The following is a 22,378-nucleotide window of genomic DNA, read 5'->3' as shown; positions in this document are numbered from 1 at the left end:
CGTGTGTGTGTGTGAGATGGCAAGGATGCGTGTTGACAATGTGTCTGCCGCCGGCACACATTTCGTGTGTGTCTGTGTGTACACTGCTGTGTTCCAGCTGTCTGAGTGGATAAGGCTCAGTGGGCGAACAAACACCGCGGTGAATGTCACACAGACACACAGACACACACAGACACACACAGACACACACACACACACACACACACACACACACAGTGCTATAAAAGGGAGTGTCTGTGAACATTTACTCAGCAGGGGTTTGACATGATTGCAGGTCCCAACTTTACTGTGAGGTGCTTTAAAGATGAAGATGATTAAAAGCAAAAATAATGACTCAACTGAGAACAAGATTTATGATGCAGCATGCTGGTTAATGAGGAGTTTACTCCCCTTTAGTGGAAAGATAAATGCTATATTTTAGGACACACTGCTGATAGGAAGCGTATATATCCCAACTGTGTCATCTTGGTTCATTTTATTATAGTTTTCAGATTCCATCACATAAAACAACAAATTTAATTGGCATATCACATGTTTTTAAAACAGAGAGCAAAAATCAAATCAAATCAACAGTGCTGCTCTGTAGTTTTGTGTCTGATGCTTTCTACTACCTTCAACCTCGACTTTTTCCTGCTTATCAAACTGTTGAGCTGCCCCTTGAAGTTTAGTTTTTACTGTATATCATTTTAATGAATATAATTTATTATTTAAAAGCTGTAGTTGGTAACTTTATTTTCCATAACAAAAAGTAACCTGTCACTATATTCACTCAGCATTAAATGAAATCATACTCCTCTGTTTACTCTATTGCCTTGTCGTGCTTCTAGCACCCTCATGAAAGGTAAACGAAAACAACAACCAGAGCTGGGGAATCTCAAATATGAAAGTTGGTCCGACCAGTGGGTGGTGTTCGGTACTTCTGTTGACTGTATCCAACTTGGCAGCCGGGTCACAAGCTTTCTAGTTTTATAGCTAAATTGTACAGTAAAATTTGTTTCTGAAAGCATCAGAAACAACAGAATCTTGATTCATATTTGATCAGCGCTGCATAGTTTGAAAGTGACCACAGTTCTTGAGCAGTGATTGACATGTTTGAGCTTTGAGCCCCGTTTCCACCAGACACTTTCGGTATGGTACCATTGGAACCAAAAGTAACCCTTCAAACATGGCACCAAGACCCTAGGTCCATTTAGCGTTTCCACCACAAACAGTACTTTTAAATGTGGGCGGGGTTGTTGTCACTCACTGCTCCATCCAGTACTCACTGCTGCATCTGCTCCTTGTTTATTGTCCACACAACGAGGTAGCACACCGACATTTTCAGAACAAAATACGACAGACTTGAGTGAGAGTCTCTCTCCATGGAATATTTAGAAATAGCGGGTTTGTGCACCTAGTCCTTTTAAAGCAAGTGCAGCTGGCCTGAGCTCACAGGAACGACACTTAATGATGCTTTTTTTTCCTTCAAGTGAGGACTAGAATATATGCAGTCCACAGAATCTGGTCAAATTAATATATATATATTTAAAATTTGAAGAGCCACTCATTACTAAAAGTCTGTGTCATCCAAGAGAGACAATAAAAACTAAAGTAATGGTCAAAGTTGTCGTATTGAAATTCACGTCGTCGACTCGTGCATTGAATAATATTACAGGTAAATGTTCTACCTTAAATGTTGCTGGTGAATTGAGTTGTTTTTAAAGAGCCAGCAAAACATCCTTTACTATAGTTTACTAATATGTAAGACTTGCCAGAGTGACCATCTGCTATTGACCAATGAATGGGCTGCAGTGTTCACAGCTCCACCTTTTAGATCTGTGTGCTAGGTACCCCAACAGAGGGGGGACGGAAAAAGAACGGAAAAGGTTCAATTGGTACCATCCAGAGTTTTTCACATTGGAAACGGAAAAAAAGCATACCGAACTTAACTGTACCGTACCGTACTGCTTGGTAGAAACAGGGCTTTAGAAACTCCCAAGCTCTGATTGGTTGTTTTTGATGTGCCGGGGTAGATTTTTACAAATAGAGGCAGAGGGAGGAGGAGGATTTTTTTCACAGACTGTCTCGTGTATTTGGTTTTTTTTGGAATATAGTGACAGTTTCAGCAAATACAATACAGTCACTTTCATATAAGTTACCAACACTAGCTTTATTGTACAAGAATAAATCCAAATGACACAATTTCAAGGGACCTGAGAAAAAATTCACCCAACATTACGCTGCTAAGTCTTGAACGCTCCACCTTGGTGCGAAACCAGCCACCCTCACAGCTTTACCACTTTCATATCCTGAGCGGCCAGGGGAAACCTTGGAGCGCAGCGTTTAAATGACGAGATAGGAAAACTCACAAAGTGCTTCCAGTCACCCAGCTCGTTAAAATATCATGACACAGATTTTCCTCAATTACACAAAAATTCCATCACAGAACACTTCCCAATACAGAAGACGAAAGTGATATACACAGTAAACTCTCTTTAATGTGTACAGTAACCCTGGATGAGTTCATTAAACTCATTTGACATGTAGTTCAGAGTAATTTCAGATTATCGCAGGATTTTTTTCCCCTTTCTACTTTATGCACAAGACTGTCAAGATTTTTGCTCCCCAATAAATATCCTTTCAGTGATAATAGGAGAACAGTAAGTCAGTACAATAAGTGTCCACATTACAAATATCTTGTGTAAACTGTGTAACGTGAGGCAGATGGATTGATGGATCAACGAATGTATGTGTGATAGAATCTTTTAGTTTTAACAGCTGGCAGTGAAGAGATTTGCATCAGTCTGTAGAAAAATAAAAAAGCCACCCGCCTTGTTTAGTGTCAACTGATCAGCAGTTAAGCAGAACAACTGCATGCAAGCTTTTGGCCTGTCGTGATCCCTTTTCTGTCCGAGTGTTTTCTGGCTCACGTTAAGAATGTGAGAACAACATACACTTAAGCGTACTCCATGAGCTCAGTCCTTGCACTCTGCTAGTTGTGGATATCTTAACATTTCCAAACTGAGTGTGGCACAGACGGAGAACGGCTTCCCAAATCTAAACAATATCAGAAAGCATCCGTGTAGTCCATTAACTTCCATTAAGCTTCCTCATCGTGTATAGGACCTCTGCCAGTTATAAATGGCGTGGATATTATGGGAACACGCTGGCACTCGTTTACATGTACTGACACTGCGGTGGCGGAAAACCCTCCCTCCCGCGCCTCCCCCCAGCCCCCTCCTCCTTGCAGCGAGCTGCTTTGCCCTCTCCTCTGCAGCGAAGAAGTCTGTGGTCGCCCTGAAGAATTCCAGCAGAGCTCTGTGGCTCCAGTTGGTCCGACGGCTCTCCATCCCACTGTTTGGTGCAGCTGCAGAACCGACTGCACCAACTGCACCACCGGCGCTGCCCTCGAACTGGGTGGAGAAACCACAGTGACTTCCACGTTCAGTTAGGAGGAGGAAAAAATGTGGGTTTGTCTCAAAGAGTTCCAAGGGCACCGTGGATTGGGCGTCACCACGGACTGGGTCATCCTGAGCACACACGCTCAAGACAGGAATAGCAACTTCATCCACATCTCTCAAGGGTTCGTTGCGTTCCCAGTAAGCATCCCAGGTGCCTGAAGTATTGCAGCTAATGCTGGTCCCTGCTGGTGCTGCTGGTGTGGAGCCCACATGTCCAGTCTGACAAAACAACGCCTCTTCCAGGCCCCGCAAGGAACAGCTAGAAAACAGGGTGTCTGTCTGTATGGTCTCACCCAGCACCGTCTTGTACCTACACACACACACACACACACACACACACACACACACACACACAAAACGAACACAAATAAACAGACAAGAGAAAACCAGTAAATCAATTTTGGAGAGCATGGGTCTCATATTCCCTTAGTGGCATTGATTTGAGAAACCTTACCTGGGTCACGATGTCTCTCAGAATCAATGACTTGACACTGAGCAGGCCATCTGTTGCTACAGTAACTTCATTGTCTCCTTAATTGTCCGTGCCTTTCCAGTAAACGGTTACTGAGTACTTGCATCTGTTTTCATTGCAATCCCTTTGTATCTCCCTGTTGGCTGGCTGAAAATTCATATTTCTTCCTTGTCTGAGTGTATTCTGTCTGAGATTTTAATGCAGTGTACTTCATGCGGCAACCTTATGAAGCTGTGTCTTTTTTCCCTTTAATTTCTTGATGCTGTGTGAATTATTCCCTGCTGTAAACTGGAAGAAGGAGCTGCTGATCTTGCTCTGTATACCAAAACTCATTATGTTCACAATTGCTCCATGCTGCAAAAGGATATTGCAGATCTTCACCCAGAAATTTGCTGTAGACCTTTCAAAATATAGCCTCATCAAATATTACCAGTCGCCATTTAAGGAAAATTCTAGCTTCATGCAATGTTATTTTCATAGTTCTGGCCATTGTTCTTATTGGTAAGTGCTCAAGTTAACTGCTGACACCTGGGAATGCAGCAACGTCACTGAAAAGAAAAAGATCAACTTCACAAACCATCAAGTTAGCTAAACATATTTCTGGTTCAACTTTGACCTACCCTACTTGCTGTAGGTGTGCATGCACATATTTTCCTTGTGTAAGGAGGGAATGTTGCTGACTTCTCAGGCGTACCCATATTTGCTTTTGCCTTGATCTGTTCTCTGGCAGAACTTGACTTATTTACAACATGTCAGCCTTTTTTGGTTTTTGTTTGAAATGAAGTTTTTAATGAAGAGTCTTCATTTGAAAGCCTAGAGAGTTGTGTTTATTTGAGTCTTTCTTGATATTTTGTTCTCAGGCATCATCGCCATTTTGCCCACCCATCCCTCTCTACCAAACCTATGCCAGCACGTTTCCATACCTGCTGAGACATATCTTCTGGTAGAGTACCAGCGCCCACTGCAGGGGCCAGTACAGCCCGTTCTCAAACCAGCTCTGACAGCGGAACACGGGCGACAGGCAGACGGCTGCCGTCACATAGCTGGATGATCCACACTCCCCCAGGTAAGAGAGGAGAAGGCCCGACCCGGTGCTCTCGCTCACTGCATACAGTCTTCCTGCAGGCTGTCGATGGCGGATGTAGCGCACAGCCTCGCGCAGGTCCGCAGGGTCACCGAACTGCTGCAGCTTGAGGGTGGTGAGCGGGGTGCCGTTGTGGCTGCGGCGGTTGAAAACTGCCGGAAGGTAGCCATGGGACAGTGCCGTTTCACATAACTGTAGAGATGGGGGGAGGAGAAAATAAATGAAATGCTAGCCATGTGTCTTTCAAAATATGTGGGTGTTAGAGATTGTGAGCATTACGGAAGGTTTGCTGGGGAGTTTTGTATTTAGTTTCTTGTCACCTTTAAGTGAAATACAGAACCTTCACTCGTAAGATAAAATGGTAAAGGAATTCATCCATTTATGTAACATTAGAGAGCAAGGACATGAAATGGTTGATATATGATGTACTTTACATACAGCATGCCTACATAAAGAAATCCTATTTTTTCTCCTTTTGAATAGGCCACATGGTCGATTTAATTCAAGGACTCATTTGTGTTAGATTTGTCTGCAGAGCACAGACGTAGCCTTCTGTCTGTCTGTGCTCTGCTTTCATTTCATTTTTATGTGTGCATGTTTCCTGCAAGCTTCCAATACAGACAAGCAAGGCATGCCTATAGGACATATCCATCCATCCATCCATCCATCCATCTTAATCTGCTTATCCAGCACCGGGTCCCCAAGCAAAGCACCCCACATGTCCCTCTCCACAGTAATGCTTTTCAGCTCCTCCCGGGTGGACCCCAAGGTGTTCCCAGGCCAGATTAGATATGCAATCCCTCCAGTGTGTTCTGGGTCTACCCTGGGGCCACCTACAAGTGGGACAAACCTGGAACACCTCTAACAGGAGGCGCCCAGGAGGATCCTGATCAGACACCCGAACAACCTCAACTGACCCCTTTTGATGTGAAGAAGCAGCGGCTCTACTCCAAGCTCCCTCTGGATGTCCGAGCTCCTCACCCTATCTCTAAGGCAGAGCCCAGCCACCTTTCTGAGGAAACTCATTTCGGCTACTTGTATCCACATCTCATTCTTTTGGTCACTACCCAGAGCTCATGACCATAGGTGAGGGTTGGGACGTAGATGGAATAGTAAATCGAAAGTTTCGCCTTCCGGCTCAGCTCCCTCTTCACCACGAACATCTGGCACAGCGCCTGCACCACCTCAGAAGTTGCACCAAACTGCTGATCCATTTGACGCACCATACTACCCTCACTCGTTAACAAGACTCTGAGATACTTGAACTCCCTCGTTTGAGGCAGTAACTCACTGCCAACCTGGAGGGGGCAATCCGAGAACCATAACCTCTGATATGAAGGTGCTGACTCTCAACCCGACTGCTTAGCACTTGGCTGCAAACCACCCCAGTGCATGCTGAAGGTCATGGTGTGATGAAGCCAACAGAACTACATCATCTGCAAAAAGCAGAGACATAATTCTGAGGTTCCCAAACCAGACCACTTCCTCCCCCCGCCTGCGCCTAGAGATCCTGTCCATGAATATCACAGTGTATATTTAATGGCCTCACAGACCACTGTCAACACCTCTGCCTCCATTAAAAGGTACAATATTACAACCTCCTCCACCGTCGCCTTGTTTGTTGTTGTCAGAAACTTTTCACTCTGCCCTCTAGTGCCATCTAGTGGATGTATCTCTGCCAACATAAAGAAACGCATGGAAGTATGTGGGCAGTGATGGTTGAGGCATTTGAAATGAACGATCTATTTTCGTACCTAAAGGGAGTAAAATGAGCCTTAATGCCACAGATTGAAACAATGCCTCCTTTTATAAATCAGTTTCCGTTTTGTTCCACTAAATGTCTTTGCAGCTGTAACACGTGAAAATGGCATGGTGCTACTTTTTATTGTATGGAAAAAGAAATAAACTGTTGCTGGAGGAAGTGAGAACACAGTAACACTACAGGATTAAATGTTGCCCCCTTTTACTGTGTGGATCAACCACTGTATTCTGTACACTACAGGATAGGTTTAGCTGTCATCACTCCACTGAAAAGGAACATAGTTAAAGTCATACCATTAAACCGTATGCTGTTTTCACTTACAAGTTAACAATTTATGTTTTGAAACAGTCGAGGAGCCACCTCTTGTGAGACAGATAGACAGTAGCAGGCTTCTTAGTAATACAGGTTTGAACTGTCAGCAAACAAGAGCTATGCATCCCAAGATATTTCCTTCACAAAGCAGTCCAAATAAACAAACATCAGTAGCAAAACAAAGAAGCCTTCCCCTGGTGATTGTTAATATCAGCTTGTCAACACTGAGGCAGTTGTCAGACAGTGTAGAGGCCAACATCATGCATAATTTTATTATCCGCAATGATGTCCATGCAGCACACAGATGCTAAGCTCAGACAATATGCAGCTCCCTGTGAACTGGGCTCCGAGCAAACTTGGCACATGAGGACAGGCTCGACTGTGGAAACCTGTGATCTCATGACTCTGGCAGGTAGTCTTCCCTTTCAGTCAGCTGCAGTGTGGAGAGAATTATCACGACTCATTGTTTCTTCTCAAGTGAGATATCATAATTATGTTGTTTTTGAAACAAATGTGACAGTATGAGACATCTGGCCTTAGTGAGTGAATGTAAGAAGATGCTATACAAGTTAATGAGAAGTAACGTCCTTGTCATGTTTAACAGAAATTCAAATGTGTAATCTTTTAATCAGTATTGCAAACTTAGCAACACTTAATATTTTTTTGCAGTTTTATTGATTTTATTAAACATTTTTATGTGACTTTTATATAGAAAAAGGTTTGACTCAACAGTTTAAACCCGCTAATAACTGTTAGGTAACCTTAGCCACGTTATGCTAACAATTACTTCTGTCATTGTGTGTGCGGGTGGAGACTGTCCCTGGCGTGGAGCTCACACTCCTGCAGCAGCAGTCTCCTAGCGGAGGCCGAGGCTGATGTACCGGTGACGTAAATGCAATAGAAGGGGGGAGGGGGAGTGCGACATCTAGTGGCTAATGATATCAATCACACCTTTAACAGATGTGGGAAATACATGAGACTGATAAGTCCTCAAAGTTTACAAACTACAGTGCATAAAACAGCAGATTTTAGTGCATTGCTCCATGAAGCATACTGTAAAACTGATGAGAATTAAAAATTACAATCACTAAATATGTATGTTTCAAATCTGTAAATTCTGCTCACCCAACAGTCTTTTCATCTTCAAAGCAAGGCTCAGTTACAAGTGTTTAGCAGAATTTTCTTTAGCTTGTAAGGCTCTCAAGAATCGGCCCTCTAAATCTAATGGTTCTGTTGTTTGTTCCTCTGCATGTTTACAGTAAACTGTTGTTTAGTAGAAAACATTATAAGCCTGTAAAGGTGTTAGGGTAGGAAAGCAGAATAAATATATGATGTCTTGTAGACAGATTAGCTTATTGTCAACATCTCTTCATTTGCTAAAGCCTAAAATCATTCATGATATGGTGGTTAGTGTGGGTAACATAATAGCACAGATTCTCATATGACATAATTATGTTATGTCTAAAAAGTTGAGCAGAAAAACAGAAATTCTTAAAAAGTAAAATTAGATTTAAGTAAGTCTAAACCTGAGCTTTTAACTCCATAAAGTGAGAAATATAAATCTTGAAAGACTGGAAAGTCTTGATTCAGAGCAGAGGAGAAATGACAATTAAATATATGAATTACACTGAAAAGCTCCTCCTGCAGAGAAGGCCTGAAACTGAGAGATTGTTCCAGTCAAAGCTCTGAATATTACCTTTAGAATAAATTATTCAATCCAATATCATGTCTGGAAACACTGCCTTCCCTCTTCCCCTCAACATAGGAGGAGTAGAGTTCAGTTTTCTGTTTGTCATACAGAAGCCTGGAGTCAGAAACAATGTTGGTAGCCTGTGCAAATAAACTGTCAGATTTGAAATGAGCTACAGTCTGCTTATATTTGCAGTAATCCCAATGGGAGTGCAGGGAGAGCTGCAGAATCACTGCATTAAATATTTACCAGCTGAGAAAGACTGCGGTAGGATTTTTGCCACTTTCTGGATGTCTATATGAAAAGAGGGTCTCCTCAGCCAGATACAGTGCCCGGCAGTGTCAGTAAAGCTCTGAGCAGAACTAATACACTGGAACATCATTCATTCACTCATTTATTAGCGACTTACCTAACTCATTCTATAAATAATATTCTGTATTATGAGAGGAGGAGAGGAGCCATTTCAAATGGTTATGAATCACTTGAGTTCAGTTTAATTCCCAAAGATACTGAGAGACATGATTAGATATTTCACAATTTAAACTGCATACGAGGGGCCGGGGCTGAGAGATGAATGTTGCTGAGATTAAATTAGGTGAACTGAGTGTGAAATGATTTCGTCCTGCTCACGCTTGCCTGCTCAGGTATTAACACAGCGACACTGTGGTGATGCACTGTGTGAATCACCCACTATAACAGGCACAATGAGTGATGAGTAACAACTGCTTGGTGTTAGGAACCACACACCTCGAGGACGGCAAATAAAATTAAGGGAATAATTCACAAAATGCAAAGATATTGCAAAGTCTGTATCTCTTATATCATTTGTCACCAAAACCTAAAAACCTACTTTCTGCAGGCGAGGCAGTGAGTCATGACGAAGGAACGATATATTATGAATCCGATAAATTCACCAGCTTAGAGGGAACACATGCTGAATGCTTCCTTACTGTTTCTGAGCTTTAATTAGTAGCTACAAGCTTGACCTTTACATCTAAATCATATTTGGGAACATTAAGTCTCTGGCACTGCTTTCCTAAAATGTTATCTTGACAGTGTGAATTTAGAGATATCAGCGTCATCGCAGGAACAGTAAAAAAACAGCAGCAGCTCCAGCAGTTTTCTGCCAGAGATGATAAACTGTCAGCTCAGTGACAAATTCCTTCAGCGGGGAGTCCAGACTCTGGACAGCATGCCAACTCTCATACAAACGGTCCCTCTTGTACACACACACAAGAGGCAGCATTTATTCTCCTTGCCTGCTGTCCTAAAACAATTTGCAACATCAAAAACATAAACACAAGAGAGCCTCATACTTTGGATGTTATCAGCCCATTGAATGGCTCTTATGAGCTGTCATCAGGAGCATGATTTGAAGTAGTACGGCCCAACGCTAACCTAACAATATTCTATGTATCATTTGTGTTTATTGCAAAGCAATGACCTTGATTGACTTCAGTAATTATGAAAGACAGGGGAAAGGAGGAAGCCGGGAAGTATAAACAAAGTCTGCGTAGGGAGTTTGGGAGTTTAGAAACTATACGTATTTTGAAAGTTTAGAGTGTGACAAATCCCCAAAACCAATGTTTCCACTTTTCCATTTTTTTCCCGTCTCTGTGGCAGCCATTTTGGACTTTCAAAGTGCTCTCACCCATAACCTATTTTTAGCTGGATCCCTCATGATAAATCAAATTAGTTCTGAGTTTAGTAGTTAATTGCACAATTTGTTTCAAGCCAAGGAAACACATGAGACCATTTCTGATGCATTAAAAATACATTTTTGATGCTGCACCTGCCTAACACCTGTGTTGTATTAGGGAAATAATTGCTGGCTAACTTGTTAATGTATCTCTTATTACTACATTTGGCAACTAACTAAGTAGCATTAGCAGATGGCCTCAGGAAAACAACGGGAAAGATTACCTGAGTGGCTAGTGGTAACCACTTAGCAGATGTCAGTTGAGAACTCGCTTGACAGCTAAGACATAGGCATGGACAGACAGCGTCATTCAGCAAGGTGACTCTTTCTATTGTTCTGACAGAGCAGAAGACTCTGGCAAGAGAAAGGGAGGAGGTGTGTGTTTAATGATAAGTAAGGACTGGTGTGACAATATTAATGTGAGGTGCTGTCCTGTTCCTGCTCGCCCTGTGCCACAAGGAGAATAAAAACCCTGGATCACTGCCATACGCCATTCAGGGGTGGTTGCAGAGCAGCACTGCCATACGGGAGGAGCGACCATGCGGCTGTCTTGTTGGGGTTGAGATATGTAAACATACATATGCATCCCCCTGTGACGTGATGAGATGAAGCCAGTGCAGAGGATAGAGCATGTTCCAGGATGTCAGTGACATCAATGAATTCATTGAGTCTGTGGTGGATTTAACTGGTGGAACAACAGAAGCAACTGCACCCAAATCTACTGTTAAATCATTCCACAACCAGAAACCATGGATTAACAGAGCCAACGAGGATGCTATAAACAAACACGCTGCAGCCAGTCTGTACACACGGACGAGTATAAACCAAACCGAGTAGTTTTGGCACCTATACCCTGACGCAACTGAACAACTAAAACCAGCCATTTCACAATGTTGGATATGCACCTTCTGGCCCACTGGTAGCTGCAGTCTGCCCCATCTGAAGCATTATAATGGTTGTAATAACAACTGATAACATCCATTTAATGGGTTATAATATCATTTGAAAGCAGTGTTTCAACAACATTCCCTTCAAAACATATTGAATCGGGGGATTTACCTCTGTGAGACCACCTCTAACAAACCTCAGCAGCTCCATTGCGACATGTTGCCACAAATCAAGTTAAATTAAGGATGTTATTCGATTAGAAGCCTTTTAGAGGCAACAAAGCATCTCGCTACAACGCTCTGCCCTCTATCCAGGTCAATAGTTTCCCTAAATACTCTTCAACAGGCCTGTGATACATGTCCAGGGAATGGATTTACTCGTGTGAGTTGGATATGTGCAGTAGTGAAACCACCTTTTAAGAAATAAGAGAGAATTTTGTGGGATAATTTGATGTTTAAATGCATCTGGCAACATTATACTGCTGTATGCTACATTATAGGCTCACCCAGCTTCATATAGATCTCTAATAATTTTACTGCTCTGCAAATAAACTGTACAGGAAAGTTAGTGATGGTTCAAACTAATGATAAAAATCCAAAATGTTACTGTACTTGTTATACAATGAAAACTATCTTTATAGTTAATTGGTTGGCAGTTTTTCAGACCAACTAATTGTATGAGCCGTAAGAGGACAAAGCAGAGTCTGTTTGTGTTTTGATCTCTTGCATCACAGCAGACAAACAGCAGGGATTAAAAAAAAATCTTTCATACATCATAGCCACACTGCTGGAGACGGGTGTTAAATTAAAAACAAAATAATCCTGACATCCTAAATATAGAGTGTTTTAAAGTCTTAAAGTCTTTTATATATTTTTTGCAGTTGAACGATAGTTTATTCCTCTGGCTCAGTTTCCAAGTGATAAACATTACAGGTGTACATTCAAAGGGCAGAGTAGTTATTAATAATTGAGGATACACGCCACAGCGAAAATATCAAAAACTGAAGTCTCGACCTTTTTTCAGCTGACGGCCGCTGCTGTTCCAAAAGCCTCCATAATTATGGAGGCTTTGTCATGGAGGCTTTGTTGGTCTAATTGTTACATTATTTTTAATTATATATAATTTTTATTGAGAATTGCAGTAGTTACAGGGCATTAAGAACATTAATAGCCCCACCCAGCCCCTCTCACAACCTGTAACTACAGGAGAGACGGTGGTAAAAGCCTAAAAGAGAGAAAATAAAAAAATATATATATATTTTTTGTGACCAAATTTTTATTGTTTTTTTTCTTTTTGTTTTCATCATGGAGGAAACACCACAACTGAGAAATACAGTATTGACAATACATGCCATATTTACATCTGTACTTGAAGGTATCCACAAATACATTAAGCATATAGTGTATTTACGTAAATTAGATGAATAGAAATACAAAAATAAATTTGAGCAATACTCAAAATGTTTATATACCTTCACTTACTCTCCTATAATCCAAACAATCCAATCCATCTTTGAAAACTAAAGGGGACAGAGCATTGGCTGTCGGGGCCCCGAGGCTCTGGAACAATTTGTCCGAGGAAATCAGGTCGGCCGAGTCAGTGATCTCTTTTAAGTCTCTTCTTAAAACACACTTTTATCTGAGTGCATTTCCTGATTTTACTTGAGCTTCAAGTTCACTTAACTGTCTTTTATTTCCTCAATTTTTATACATCAAAGTGTTTTTTATCAGTTCTTTAAAGGGGCTAGATATAGGATTCATACTTCCCGGCCAGTAGGTGTCGCACTCACACTCGCCCGCTCTCGTGCCACTCTTCAATTCTACAGGTTGCCATGTAACCAAATCAAAATATTGACATATTTTGGGCCCATAAACATTTCTAAAACAATTATTTCTCTACTGTAATTTTTTTTTTCAGGAAAATATAGACTTTAATTCTACACCTTTCTAGACATTTTGTGGATGTATTATTTTTGAAAAAATATTTGTTCTGATGAAACAGCTATACATATGACCTTTAAGAGATTGATAAATTTGATTGAATTTAATTTATTTTTTTTTAGTTTATATTATTTAACAGGGACAGTGTACAGCTACTTAGCTTAGTCCCTGGGCAGGAAGCATTGAATAATTTCTCTGCTGAAGACACTATTATATAAAAAACACAATTACAAAATAGAACATATTCATAACACAAAGGCTTCAGCAATAACAACAGCAAGACAACACAACATCAAGTCATCGCAACAGCACCAACAGCAACAACAATACAACTACAACACTAAGACATCACACAGCAGCAATTCATTATTATTATTATCTTGCACCTGCTACTTTGCTGGCAGGTAAAAAAAAAAAATTGATACCTTGCCATTAAAGCAAAGGCAAAACCAGCGTCTCCCATGAGTCACAGACGGAAGTGCTGCCAAATACTGATGCATGGGTTGAATACCCCAGGTAGGGCAAGGCACTGATATTGGAAAAAGTGTGGGGACATATTTGCATATTGCTGAACGTCTGGAGGGAAATTTCCTCTGTATCACTGTGTGTCGACTACACACACTCCCTACACTTTTTGAATGGTGCAGCAGGACAATTATGGGATACAAAACCTGTGCTCTTCACCCAGTATATACAGAAAGTCACTGGCCCAGTGTGTCGACACCAAACTGGAAAATTCCCTGTAAAGAGTTGACATCATTGCAAGTTTTTGATCAACAGCAAACTTAGCAGCTATATTTTGGTATTAATGTGGGAAGGATTCACCAAATAATTGATTATTTGTCCACTATTAAATTAATTGCCCACTAATTTTGAAAATTGGAAAGTCAAAATTCTCAGATTCCAGCTTGTTAAATGTGATTTTTTTCTGGTTTCTTTACTGTGTCATGACACTAAACTGAATATATTTGTGTTGTGGACAGACATTTGAAGACGACAGTTTATAGACCAAACAACTGATTGATCAATCAAGAAAATAACTGACAATGAAAATAACCATGAGTTGCAGCCTGAGTTGGTAAGTCTATGTCCTATATTTGTATTAGACCTTGTGCTTTGTACTGCTGGTAATATTTCTGTGATTAAGAAATTTACAGCACCAGGACTCATTAAGTATTACTGCTACTATTACCTCGCTCACTGATCTAATCGTGACTGTTAATGGTAAAACTTTCCAACTTTCACTGCATGAGTGCAAAGCTATAAGCTATTATCCCATCCCGCAAGGAATCTGGAAAATCCTAAAGCTGCTCTCCCTGCGGCCGTCAGAAAGTGAAAACGAATGCTCTGAAAAACAATTATTGAAGTGTTGAACGGTAAATTACACATAATGACCGGATTACATAATGCCTCACACAGTATCTATAAGGAATGAAACTTGCCCAAAGCATACTGAATATAACGTTTAACTAGGTCACAGAATTATGGTACAACTGCTCACGAATTTATCTGCCCTGTCAGGAAAGTGTGACGTGTTTAAATCATACGAAGCAGGGCGGCTGTAACAGCTGGACGTCTGCCTCTGGGAACATTTATAGCTTTTCAACACACTGCTCCTAACAGTCAAACAGGCCGCTGCATATGGGGCTCATTCCCACGTCTTTACACACCTTCGGTATATTAAACCGACCTCTTTGCGTGACCTCTTTGTGAAGTTTAGGATAAATATGGGTTAAAACTGAGTTTGTTGATGGTTGAGATCAGACGATTTAATTATTTCACGATGGGGGGGCTTTGTTGTCTGTGTAAACTTGCCTGGACTCGAGAGTTAAGATGAATGCAGTGATAGTTTCAAGGAATACTTTGTTATTAAGGGAAATGTGACCTTTATTCCAATACTTTTTTAATGACAATGCATGTGTTTGGGTAGCAGTGAGCACACCACTGGAGGAATTGGACTTGGATTGCATGGCATGAGTTGTGAAAGAATTTGTAAATGTATGTTTTCAGATAGTTTTGTTGTTGTTGAACGTGGTCCCCTGTCAATCAGTTATTTCATATGTTTGCCATTTTCCGCACAGGCATGTGAGAAAAACAGCTTTCTTCATAAATTTAACATGGTCTGACTAAATGACACGGATGGACTGTAATAGAGTATGTTTATTTCAGTATTGTAGGCCTACTTGTGTATTTTTTTTTGAGTATCTGCACTTATTTGGGCATAAGTTTTTTGGAAAACTTGTGACTTTTACTCTTTATTTGTAAGACAAATATTGTACTATTGACTCCTCTGCAGTTCTATGAAAGTAAGTGGAGGAATTTTCTTTTCTTTTCTGTAATGCAATAGGCCATACTTTGTGTTTGTCACAGAAAAAAACACCAGTCTGTAATGTACTGTCAGTCTGTCAATCTTGCCTGTCAGTCGAGTTAAAGGGCTTGCTGCTGGGTGTTAAATCAAAAAACAAATGAAAACAGCTGTGCATTTGTCGATTCGGTCGTGTTTCAATAGGCTTTGGAGATGTTCGACAAGCTCTCCTTACGCGCTGTATTCACAAAGCCTCCTAGTGACAAAAGGAAAATTCTTAGAATTGTGACATTTTCTTAGAATTTCCCCTTAAAGCTACTCTTACCTTGTATTTCACACAGCACTTAGAAAAAATTTGAACATCCACAACTCCCGCCTCCCTCCAAAGTCCCATCCCCCTCCTCCTGCAACTCCACCTCCCTCCAAAGGCCTACTCCCCCCTCCTCCATTACGTCTATGATAGACGTAGGCATTGGCAAGGTAACGTTAATTCACGGAAGAGGAGGGCAAGTGCAACGTTACAACTAAGACAGTCAAACGCATCCCCAGAGTTTTAAAACTCAACCGGAGTCAGTGATGACTGATGAGTTTTAGAATAAGGTTACAGTGCTAACGTTAGATAGTAGGGTTAACGTTACTAGAAAGTGGAAACGCACAAGGAAGATAACGTTAATGTCTCAGAGGCTACGCAACAGTAGGCTAACGTTATGTTACGCGAGCGGTTTGTCAGGTCTCCATGTGGGAAGACAGACAGGACGTCCGACCAATCAATCGGTCCGAATGCAATGATTGCTCAGAGTTTTCTTAGAACCATATAAAAATGGTGTAATTATGAGATTTTGTTTCTGGTGGAATTCACTTACAGTTCAGTGTGCCATCAGCTTATTAATAGCATTTTAACCTAAACAAAGATAAGTGTAAAATTTCCAGAAAGGTAAGTGTCGCTTTAAAGTTAAGACTAGGTGCTTGTAAAGGTAACAGTTATTCACAGAGCATCTTCGCCCTGAAAAGAGCTCCTAAGGTGAGAAACTGTGAGGAGTAGGCAGGAGGACTTTTAAGAGGCTTAAGATTTTCTCCAAACACGGGATGACAGTGAGTAAATGAAAAGCTACAGATCAGATTGTGCAGGGATAATATTTGTGATCAATGTCATTAGAGGTATGAACACATTTCTCAACCAAAGCAATAACGCTATAACGCCAGAAATAAAATGATCACAACACTAAGATATTTGGAAAACTGGAAAAATAGAACAGTGCAGCAGTGATGAGTTGCTCTGAGAACTTTCCTAAATCACTCCTAAGCTAGGACTCCTTACTAAAAGTTTTTGGCCTGAGTTAGGAGCTCTCTGAGAGTATTCTCCGAATGTTTGTGAATAATAACTCAAGTAAAAATTTAACTGAACAGTTTACATTTATACTGCAGAAATATTTAACTTCAGTATCTACTTTGACTCAAGTAAGAGTTGTAAACTTTCTTGACCACTGCTAACTGATTTACATACGGTCATTTTGTGGGTGAAGTAATCCTATTGACTGGCATCAATATTCTTTTATTCCAAATTATACTGTACCCTGAAAATGTACCAGATAAATTAATTTTCACGTGACCTAACCTGCATACTACACTTGGAAAGGATAAGATACATCTTAAAGGGCAGACTCCCACAATATATCACAGTTCTTGTTATAGTTCTTGTCATTGTCTGTAGGTATTTTAATGTTATCACTGGTACTGGATTCATACTACTTTTACTGTATTTGTTGTCTTGTGTCTTGTCTGTAACTTGTTATGCGGCTGCTGTTTTGGCCAGGTCTCCCTTGAAAGTGAGATCATTGACCTAACCTGGTAAAATAAAGGTAAAATAAAATAAATAAAAAAATCTGGCAACCTTTCATATCACACCTTGAACAAATTGGAGTTCCTGAGTTGTTACCCATTCTCCCTGAGTACTAGTTAATGAGTGAGACAAGGGTGATGGATAAGGGAACAAACGGGGTTAAGGAACTCTTGTATCTAGACATTCATTTTATTTTTGTTTTTAGCCCCCGCCCCCTTTACTTTATGCGTATTTAATACACCTATGTTTTGTCTAATTTACATGTACATGCTCACGTTTTCCTGCCTCTGTGGACTTATTATCTGAAATCTCGTTTCTGTAAAATGAATAGAGGGACGACACCACAACATGATATATGTAATGTCATCTTTGGCTCAGTTACTTGGTGAATAAGCACCAGGGAGAACAAAACAGAGATCAATGGAGATGTGTGTTTGCTAAATGTGTTCAATGATACCGTTAGTGATGTAATTCAGTGCACAGTGATTTAACTAATGAGCCACTGTAATGAATGTAAGTATTTCTTTTTTGGATGAGCACATTTCAAACTCTGACCCAAATATGAAACCATTGCAAAGACTGTAACGACCATTACTAGCTACTGTATCAGAGCTTACCTGTGCCATTATTTTAATGGATATGACTCATGCCAGACCACATGAAACAAAGGAGCATAAGAAAAACTGAGTAAAAATATGAATGATTCAGGAGGAGATGGCTCATTCATAAATTCATGAGTTCCTGAAATGTGCCGTGTAAAAGAGAAGGGCACAGGGACCACAAGCCCACACACACACACCACACACTTTCCTTCACTGTTTCTTCTCTGTGTCAAATATATAGACCCGTGTGTGTGTGTGTGTGTGTGTGTGTGTGTGTGTGTGTGTGTGCGCCGACAAACATGAGCTCTTTTTATCTTTCTGTCTGTCTCTCTCCCGCTCACACACACACACACACACACACACACACACACACTAGGTTATGCACACCAGTGACAGGAACAATCATAATTGGTGTATATCCCTGGTGGTGCCTCAGCTTCCAGCCCTCCCAAGCGTAACTGGCTGACAGCATCACAAATACTCTCTACTCTGATGATGGCCCAAAAAAAGGATGAGGCACAGATCTGAGTGTGACACTTACTTTTCATCTCTGCATCAAAGTGCTTTTCTCACAGTAAAGCTTTAAGTCACCACATTTTTATATTGTTTTACACCATCTCCTTCTATTTCTGTTCCTCTGTCATTAGTTTTCACTTCCTCTCATCCTTTGACATCCTCTATCCTTTGTTGTTTTTTAGTTCAACAGAAGAAGTTATTCAGAATAACGTCCAACACATTTGGTTTTGTTCGAGTGTTGAGTTCTTGCAGAGTTGTTATATGTGACACGGAGCTGACAGGAAGCCTGTGACGGATTTGCACACAGAGCTAACAGTATGAAATGAAATGAGCTAGCACCATGCCAGGTGCCCGGAGTGGTGCGAGAGCCAACAGGCAGTCATGTGGAGCAGCGCTGCACTTCCCCAGGCCCCTCAAGTCAAGCGATGCTTTGTAATCCCTCACTCAATTACCTCAGTCAGTGTATTGAAAGAGCAGTTGAAAGACTGGTGCTGCCTCTGCATCTGCTCTTTTTACCCCTCCGCTCTTTTCTTCCAACCGAGCTTGCCATGGCTTAAGCTCAAGTGGATCCCTGTGCCAAAATGGCCATTGTTGATTTGCACTGACATCTTCCCACATCTTTGTTAAAATGACTCAATGTCTGACTTCTCTTTTGACTTGCTGAAAAACTAGTTTCTGTATATGTCTTATAATTTTCTACATTCCACCATCTGAATTTGAAAAATTATTTGCTCTCATTTAGCTATGGACAAGCTCACTTCTGCTTCTTTTAAATGTAGAAATGCTACTGTTATATACATATATATATATATACCCTGAATGATAGGACACAATGCACTCTCATGCATCTGTTCTCCTCATGTTGACTCATGCTGTAAAACATAATAGAGACAAAGAGTGGCTACTTTGTTCACGACACTATTTAAAGGAGCACTTCACCCACAAAATGACCATTTGTAAGGCAGTTAGTCATGCTGTGTTCCCTTGAATTCATGAAGAAACTTTGTGTTTCTTGCATGTCTCCATGGAAAACGGCAAACATATAAAGTTTGATTGGGGACCACATTTAACAACAACACACTCTCACACACACACACACACAACTTGTGCAGTGTAATCCAAGTCTAATTTATCCAGTCGTATGCTCAGTACTTCCCAAACACATTCCTGAAAAAAAAAAAAAAACTTTAATATTGGAGTCTGGCTTTGAAGAGATCATAGTTTCACTTCAGTTTTAAATCGTAAGGTGTGTGTTTGGGAAGTACTGAGCATACGACTGGATAAATTAGACTTGGATTATTCTGCACGAGTTGTGTGTGAGTTTGTAAATGGATGTTGTGATGTAGTTTGGCTGTTGTTAAATGTGGTCTCCAGTCAATCTGTAAATCAATATGTCCACCATTTTCTGTGGAGACCTGAGAGAAAAACAACTTCACAAATTTAATGTAATGTATTAATGCATTAGCGTTTGAGTTCCCCTCATGTGTGCCTGTGTGTGTTGTGTCTCTAAATGTGTGAGCTGTGTACCTGACTGTTATATTGCCTCTTGTGTGTGTGTTTTTAGCATTTTATTCCTCTTGTACAGCACTTTGGTCCATGTGAGTTGTTTTGATATATGAGTTGAGAATATAACATGGCACACTAATTGATTTACTAATGATCATTTTGTGGGTGAAGTTTTCCTTTAAGATGCATTAGACGCTGATGTGTACATTCTGACTTTTGTCAATGAAATGGATACAAATGGGTTTCTGTAGATATGTGGTGATTCAGAAACAGTATTCAGAGGGTGTTAGTGTCTGCAGACACTTTGGAAACTGCTGTTTCCAGCCATTAACTGGTTATCAGCTTTGTGGAATATTTGAAGTTTATTTCAACAATATGATTTTACATAACTTTGTATTATGAACATCATCTTGATCTTTTGTGTGTTCAGTTTCTCCAAAAAATGTGATTTATCTGTAGTTATTTAAGTTTTCTCCTCTCTATTATAGGATCATTTTATAGTGTAAAGTCTGTGAGAAAAGCCAAAAACGCACCTTTAACACATTCCTGGTGATCTTCCCAAAAGAGTTTGGGATGATGAGCAGAACAGGACTGGTGGAGTGACTCGAGGTCCGCCGTCGCTTCTGGTAGGATGGCACTGCCCAGTCCAAGGCCACCAGCCCATCATCACTGAGCTGCAGGTTGTCCCGCACAAACTGCACCGGGCTGTCGTACGGCCAGCACGCCTCGTACACGCTCTGGAGCAACGCGCTGGCCCGCCACGTCCACCCGACACACGGGGAGTAATTACTGAAAGTCCTGCAGTGTTTCAGGAGATAGTTGGCCAGCGCGGACGGTTTGCAGATTAGTGCCACGGTGCGTGCTTTGCCATCGGTCCTGCCACCCGCACAGGCCGTCTGGGCACCATCGCTCCCCTCTCGCTCTGAGGCGCACCTCCCGGTTTTATCCGTCGTTGCCGGGTGTGAAATCCCCAGTCCCTGAAGTAAAGCATCCCACTGGCTCTCGGTGCCAAAATATTTGGAGCCCGGCCAGATTAAGACCACCAGGATCACAATGCACAGAGCCACAAGCCATTCCAACATTGGCACGGTTGGGGGGAGCAAACTGAGCACAACACGAGCGCTTGCCGCACCTTATTCTGGATCTCAAGTCAATTAATATACATTTACATTATAGTAAAAAGTCAATAGAAGCGCGCTCAGCCTCACAGTGTGCCGATCCTTTGTCCCCAATCGATGCTCAGCTCGCCAGTGAAGTTTGGTGCCAAAGCGCACCAGTCCCTCGTCGTTGGAGGCGTGCTGTCTCACTTACGCAGCGTTTCTGTCCTCCCAGCTCGTTCAGAGCCCGACTTCATGTTTCCATTTCCGTAGGCACTTATTTAATTAACGAGGAGATTCCTTTCATGCACCCAGCGCCAACTGGTTCAATACTCGAGCATGTGCAGGACCGCGCTCGACCGGTGCTTCAACCCAACAGCTGGGAGCGCAAGAAATGTCTGTGAGCGACGCGCCGCTAAGGCTGGAAACGCCCCCCCATCATGTCCAGCCTCCCTCAGAGTGAGCAGGTACTCTGAGGCGTGAACATCTCTGCCGTTATCAGCCTCCCCCTTAAATTACTACCAGTTCACCCAGTGCAAGGATGTCTCAAGAAGACTATCTCTGTATCTGTGTCAGGGCTCCCACATCCCTCTTTCTTTGTCTGACAGAGACAGACAGAGTAACTTGTCATTATGGTGCTCTGCTCATGATCATTATCACATCTGAGTGAATTCCTTGTGAATACATTTTGCAATATATGTCCATACTGTGACACTGCAGTCACACACAGAGAACACAAATTAATAAAGAGTGAAATCTGGATTCAGTACGGCTCAATAACCTGCTATGAGATGAGGGGCTTCTGTGGTGGGGACCATGTAAAGTGATGGAACCTGTTCAGCAGGTTTCTGTTGTGCAACAACTCCAGGTTGACTTCAGTGTCTCAGTTTTGTAACTGTAAATCGAAGGAAAGGGGGAAAGTAGGCCAGTGTTCTTAGGACATGCTGATTGAGATGCACAGTGCGCCTGCAGATATTCACTTTGATTCAAGCCTCTATCATTTTATGTAACGCGATAACCTCATCTCTGACATTTTCCTCTTCCCTCCAAATACTATCTGTGAAATTCAAACAGATAAAAAATGGTTCATTCAGTAAAGACTGGAGGAAGGAACTAGAGAGAGGGAACATTTTAATTGTAAATCAGATGTGTTGGAGGATATAGGGCAAATAGAGATTATCATCTACAATGGAGTCTCCTTTCCAGCGGTGTAAGGACAAGACGT

General features: G+C 41.4%; 1 protein-coding gene across 1 annotated transcript; it reads right to left on the bottom strand.

Moving 5' to 3' along the window:
* Positions 1 to 262: 262 nt before the first annotated feature.
* Positions 263 to 21,529, bottom strand: abhd15a (abhydrolase domain containing 15a). Its single transcript, XM_049576319.1, has 3 exons — positions 20,590 to 21,529; positions 4,836 to 5,188; positions 263 to 3,750 (listed from the first exon to the last, which is right to left on the bottom strand). Exons 1-3 carry the CDS (start codon positions 21,136 to 21,138, stop codon positions 3,090 to 3,092), a joined length of 1,563 nt encoding a protein of 520 aa, XP_049432276.1. The 5' UTR covers positions 21,139 to 21,529; the 3' UTR covers positions 263 to 3,089.
* Between the last annotated feature and the right edge of the window lie 849 nt (positions 21,530 to 22,378).

Source organism: Epinephelus fuscoguttatus, linkage group LG5, assembly GCF_011397635.1.
Source record: "Epinephelus fuscoguttatus linkage group LG5, E.fuscoguttatus.final_Chr_v1".
NCBI classification, from domain to species: Eukaryota; Metazoa; Chordata; class Actinopteri; order Perciformes; family Serranidae; genus Epinephelus; species Epinephelus fuscoguttatus.
The sequence above is the reverse complement of the archived record's forward strand: the minus strand, read 5'-3'. Positions and strand labels throughout refer to the sequence as shown.

Coding starts and splice junctions, on each gene's coding strand:
- abhd15a (XM_049576319.1), bottom strand. CDS start 21,138: ATGTTGGAATGGCTTGTGGCTCTGTGCATTGTGATCCTGGTGGTCTTA. Junction 5,189..20,589: donor TCACCAGGAATGTGTTAAAG/GTGCGTTTTTGG, acceptor CCATCTCTACAG/TTATGTGAAACGGCACTGTC. Junction 3,751..4,835: donor CAGAAGATATGTCTCAGCAG/GTATGGAAACGT, acceptor GTGTGTGTGTAG/GTACAAGACGGTGCTGGGTG.